The 6,022-nt window shown below is 35.6% G+C and overlaps 1 protein-coding gene across 1 annotated transcript; it reads left to right on the top strand.

The window, feature by feature from the left end:
* Positions 1–783: 783 nt before the first annotated feature.
* On the top strand, positions 784–4,255 carry LOC105440874 (triple QxxK/R motif-containing protein-like). Its single transcript, XM_011671455.2, has 3 exons — positions 784–887; positions 1,381–1,535; positions 2,599–4,255. The coding sequence occupies exons 2-3, from the start codon at positions 1,386–1,388 to the stop codon at positions 2,683–2,685; spliced, it is 237 nt and encodes a 78-aa protein (XP_011669757.1). The 5' UTR covers positions 784–887; positions 1,381–1,385; the 3' UTR covers positions 2,686–4,255.
* The last annotated feature ends 1,767 nt before the right edge of the window (positions 4,256–6,022 follow it).

The following is a 6,022-nucleotide window of genomic DNA, read 5'->3' as shown; positions in this document are numbered from 1 at the left end:
CGCATAAACAAGTATAATTTACTAAAAAGTGAGGAAAAATCTCGGAAATTATGTCATTTCAGCATTATTTGTAATCCACAATTATGGAATTAGAAATAAAACACGTTTGAATTTGATTTCCCCCAAGCCCCCCCCCCCCCTCTATCAGTACGCCAGTATCTCCTATTTTCCTTTTTTCTTTCCCTTTCCTTCCTTCTCTATTATTTTTTTGATTGGGGGGGGGGGGGCAACAGCCTGGGAGGCAAGGCCCTTTCGCCCCCCCCCCCGATCTCCTTCTTCTCCCTTTTCTTTTCTTCTTCCTCTTCTTTCTTTCCCTTTCTCTCCTCTTTCCCTTTCCCTTCTTTTCCTTTCTTCTCTCTTTTTTTTTTTTTTTTTTTGCCGGGGGGGGGGGGGGCCAAGGCCCGCTCGGCCCCCCCCCCCCCTGGATCCGCGCCTGTGACTAGGTGTCCTCCCACTATTCCACCAAGGGATCCCAGGAACAATTTGTCGTTTTGGGGCAAGTATGCCATCAAATATTCACTATTTATAACTTTAAATAAGTTTTGAATTATGTCCAAATTTAAAAGAGCCCACCCCCAAACCCCGGACAAAATGTCGCCGTAGCAATTATCGTGACACCCCTGAAAATCCTTGGCCGATTCGCGAAGTCGTGGAAGCAGGCGAGTCCAATTTCTACAGCCCCGCGTAATACTGTATCCGATATAGCTAATCCTGCTAATGTTGGCTAGATTATTGGGCTGGCTTGTTGTGGGCTTGCGTATTGTTGGCCAACTTGACACAGGCGGAGTCGGCCGTGCTACGACATAGACTGCGCGAAGCTGCATAGCATCGACATCGACATCGACAGAGTTTTCATCTGTATTTCGAGTTTTGATGTTCAATAGGAAGTATGTCAAGTGTTATGATATTTTACATGTTGATATTTTCATTATGAATGACATTTAAACGTGTGCATGTAATGATGAATGATGAAAATTATTTTGTTTCTGCAGCAGACGACAATCTCATGGGTGGAGGTGGTTAACTGTTGTCCCAGATACTCAATTTGATGTAAAGCTCCACTCCTTGCCACGTATGTCTATAGACGGACAACATCATACATCCTACAATTGCAAACTCTCTGGAGTGTGGTGATTACATGATAAAGTTGACCACATTTTATTTTGATTTATTTTCCAGCCTATCTTTAAATTCCTCATGAGTCATGTACAGCCTGTAAACGTAATGTAGATCTAGCATAATATATATCCGTCATCATTTGTTTTTTAAAGTTTGCAGTTTACCTGCACCTGCCTGTTTAAATTTGATATTGACATATAATATCCATCAATTTTCCTTGATTGAGATACATGTATATCTTAATTTTTCTAATTTATGCAGTACAAATGGGGAAGAAAGATGCAGCTCAAAGAACCCACCTATCTGTGGATCAGTATAGGAAGAACATCGGGAAACATGAGCAGAAAAGAACGAAGAAAGATGTCAACAGAATGAAGAATGAGGCTCAAATCAGGAAAGAAGGCTTTCGATTTCAGGTATTAAAGCGCGACTGCACTACTTGTAGCTACTTGCGCCCTCTATATAGCAAACAATGCCTAAGTGGTACCCGTTGGTCACCCACGATCCCCTTTTTCTCATGTTAATTGAGAGCCGATTTGATATGACACCTCCTGGCCAAACTAGTGCAGACAGGCTTTAAAGGAAAGACAGAAAAAGTAAATTTCTAGTCATCCAGTGGAATGAAAGATCGATCTCAGTCTTACACCTTTTGTAAAGTTCAAGACTGTTGTATATATATATATTATTGACTTGTGTAAAAAAATAAGGTGTGTTACTCCTCTGAGTCTCAGAATATATACTGAACTGTTCTACCGGTAATCACATAATCTGTCTTTTTTGTGTGTGAAGCATTATTGAAACATAATTTTGTACTGAAAATATTTTATCAGATGATAATAGGTTTAAAGGGGCTGTATGTTGCCGTTAACTTCCACTCTTGCTAAAACAATCTTCTCTGTCCATCCTGATGTTTATCCATGGATACATTTACAATCATACTAAATGACAGTATCTTAGATGATTCAAATTTTGTTCGTGCAGTGACAATATAAAAGAACATGTTCATCAGTGAAGTTACTAAATGAACATGTACATGTACATGTTCATATAGTATCTTAATGTGTCCTAAGATAGAAATCTAATATATTATCCTTCACCGGTATAAACCTGTATATATGGAGCTGAAATCTACGACAAGCTATCTCTACCCACCTAGGTTTATTTCTACAGTAAAAGATCATTAAGGGCTACTACAGTACTTCCCTGCCATGAGGAAATAATTATTGCTATTCTCTCCATGAATTAATTTTTGTTTCTTTTCCATATTGATGTATCTGTAGTTTTTCTGTACATTTTTGAACATCTCAACTTTGTAATCTTTGTTTGTATCAGTCTCCCGACTGTCTTAACAAGGAATTTTGTTTCAATAAACCAAAATGAATGAATGAATGAATGAATGAATAATCATGATGAAATTTCAAATGTAACTCTGAGTTGTCATAATATTGATAATACTATCATTTTCTTTCATATTTACAGGAGACCTTTCTAGTGATTTTATCATTACTAGCAGCAGTGATGTTGATATATGCCCTTTTCTACTTCCAAATAACACCTAAGGATTGATGGAAAGCACAAAGTTTGCCACAAACGTCAAATTGTCATTTGATGTTCCTTAGTTATAGACTTTAGGATATTGACCATGCTCATGGACATGCAATGTGAGGGTGATTTATGGTCAATATTCCAGATTTTACATCAGGGGGGTGTTTCACAAAGACCTTTTTCAATGACAAATGACAAAAACCAGTGACAAATCTGCTGATAACCAATCAAAAACTGTCAATTGTCACTGATGACAAGTTTTGTGAAACACCCCCCAGGAGAGTGATGGATGCTGCAGGTGGGATCGGGATAGTGATGGAATCTACCCATCAGGAAGAATGAGAGCACAAAATGGCTGTAATAGAGTTTATCTTCTTCAAATTGGCAAAACTGCTAACTTTTCCAGTGAGGATTCATGAACCTATAATGAGATTACATGTGAAGGAACATGAAATTTAAAGCAACACAGTTTAAATATTGTATGCTTGTTTCACTTTAAAATTTTGGTTTCAAACAATGCTTTATAGTACAACAAAAAATGGTAACATGTTGGTATGTGAATGAAGCTCGGTATGGTAATTTTATTGGTAGAGGAGAAAGGCTTCCAACACTCATTAATTATTAATCAAAATTGATTGCAAGTTCAGCGGTTATTTGAACTATTATCTTTCTATATTGATACCTGCCAACCCTTCCGAATGATCCGGAATATTCAGATTTTTAGGAGTTTAAGGACCTGAAATTTGGAATATTCTGATTTTTCAAAATTTCATTTTTTGTTTGTTTAATATATGTTTTGTTATTGCTAAAGCCAAATTAAGATTGTTTTATCATGTGCCACGATTTGAGAGTTCACATATTGCAGCCTTGAATGACTGCATGATTGAGCAACGAATTTGTATTCGCTTTTTTGTACAGAAACCATGTGCGAACGCCTGTACATATTTCCTCTTTTCGAAGGCATACCGTTCTAGAAATTCCTAATTCTGGTTTTCAAATGTTGGCAGGTATGCTATATTTCAGATCAGGTAAATTCTTTGTATTCTAGTTATTTTGCCTTTGTCCAATTGTTTTTGGACCAATTTAGAAGAAATTGTAAAAAATATTTGATTGTCATTTAGATGTATATGTGGAAGCTTTCTTTATAGCAATAATGATAATTTATATAGTGGATATATCACAGTATCATGTGTGTGTTCCTGTGCATTACAAGATCTATGAATAGTTAAGTTGAGATATGCAGGAATCATAATATAGCTTATCACTAAAGACCAAAATAACTTTGTTCCAAAATAGAGAGATATATAGATTAGTGGTTAATATGTCATTGGGCAATCATGGCATGACAGTGAAATTTACAATTTTTCACTGAATGTCGATCCAGTTTGTCTCCTAGCCTTTGTGAAGCAATAAGAATGAGTACTATACCATTTCATACATTTTGTAAGTTTCATTTTGAACAAGTGTGATCTGAACCTTATGACTATGATGATTATAATCTAATGACAGAGGAGTATATTTTGCTTCTCTCAAGAAATGTAACGTTTCTAATAGTTATATATTTTTTTTTATATAAAAGGGTTTATATCGACAGTATTGTGCCTTATAATGCTTTTTTTTTACATTGTAGAAAATGTCCTCTCTTGTAGTCTACACGTGTACTATAGAGTTGCCATTAAATGAGGCAGGTCATTATTTAGAATTCAATGAAATTGTACCATTTGCTATGACAGATCATCAAGTTTCCATAACATGATGTACAGTAACAGCATGTGTAGCATTGTTCTTGTGTGAATTGAGGCTCAGTGAAGCAACTTTTTCATAAACTCCAAATGGTTTAACTTTATTGTCAATTATAGCTTAAAGAATTATTAAATATATACCAACCTGCGATATAATTATTTTGTCCCAGATCCCAAATCATAGTGTAGATTATCGAAATTCTTTAATCATTCCTCGGGTTTAACAGTATTTCAACCTACAAAATGCTTCTGTGGTATAGTGAAGAATTATATTCCTCTATTAATAGCAACTGCTATATTTTAGAATTACTGATTGTTATGTATTTTCTGGAATCTGGAACAAAATGATAATAATGATAATTGTCTCTGTCTAGTACAAGTCTAGAACATTTCTATAACTTGTAGGGGGAAGGGACCCTCAACCCCCACCAGAAGCTCAAGAGGGCATCAAGAATCTGGCCTTTAATGGAAATGAATGCAAACTGGAACCAGTTGGGTAACTGGAAAAGAATTCTAACTGTAACCAATTGAGTAACAGGAAAATCATCTTACTGTTTCCAGTTGAAATTCTAACTGGAACCAGTTGGGTAACTGGAAATGACTTCTAACTGGAACCAATTGAGAAACTGGAAAAATAATTTTACTGGTTCCAGTTGCACTTAATTCTTATTGGTTTGAACTGGAAATGAGTACCCATAACAATATTTTCCAGGTCGGCAATTGGTTTCAACTGGAAATTTTGTATTCCAATTGAAACCAATTGAAACCAGTTGGAGATTTCAACTGGTTTCAATTGGATTTTAGTCCTGGGTTCTTAGAGGATTTTGCAGTTAATAATGAGTATTTCTGAATATGCCAGTAACGTTGGGTAGAGGGGTATTACCTGTACATTTGTGTTTTCTTGATTATAGGACCACATGTATGAATGTTTAAGAAATGCATATACTCCTGTATTATCGTGTCATACTTTATGTATGCCTTGTTACTATATATAATGCATTTCATGATGCACTCGTATATCTCAGTTAGAATCATGATGTCATTATTTTCTGAGCTATGTTAGATTTTTTCCTGTTGCGCAAAAGTTGACATGGATGTAAATATTTAATAAATCCTGATTACCAAAAAAAAAATCAATGGTTTTCAATGTGTAATTTGTTATGATCTATCACACGGCCACACTCATCTCACTGAAATCCACCGTATTTTTTGAATGATCCTACAGCTTAAGCATTTTCTTTATTCCACCTCCTAATATTTTTTGTAAACCAGTATTTCATTGCCCTCAGTATATAGCCCCCCCCCCCCCTCCTTCCCCGTACACATAATACACACAATAATTGTGAAAACCCGATGCCGACACTGGAATGATTCTTTCACCATTGTCAAAATCTGTTGCCCCCTTTTACATGACTGTATCTATTTGCAATTTGCGTCTAAAATTTTCACGGAACAACAATCCTTTCACGTTCATCGTCATTTCCAAACCTTCCATCAATAAATATATGACCGAATGGTCCCTTTTACATCACAATGTCAATCTCTTACATGATTTGATTTGATTTGATTTGATTTGATTTATTTATTTCTGTTTGATTTTCTTTTTCTTTTGCATT

This window comes from Strongylocentrotus purpuratus, unplaced genomic scaffold, assembly GCF_000002235.5.
Source record: "Strongylocentrotus purpuratus isolate Spur 01 unplaced genomic scaffold, Spur_5.0 spur5_scaffold_8, whole genome shotgun sequence".
In the NCBI taxonomy this organism is placed as follows: Eukaryota; Metazoa; Echinodermata; class Echinoidea; order Camarodonta; family Strongylocentrotidae; genus Strongylocentrotus; species Strongylocentrotus purpuratus.
The sequence above is the reverse complement of the archived record's forward strand: the minus strand, read 5'-3'. Positions and strand labels throughout refer to the sequence as shown.

Bases quoted from the DNA above. Each gene is read 5' to 3' on its own strand.
- LOC105440874 (XM_011671455.2), top strand. From the start codon at position 1,386: ATGGGGAAGAAAGATGCAGCTCAAAGAACCCACCTATCTGTGGATCAG. The intron at 1,536-2,598 runs GTATTAAAGCGC...TCATATTTACAG, and splicing joins AAGAAGGCTTTCGATTTCAG to GAGACCTTTCTAGTGATTTT.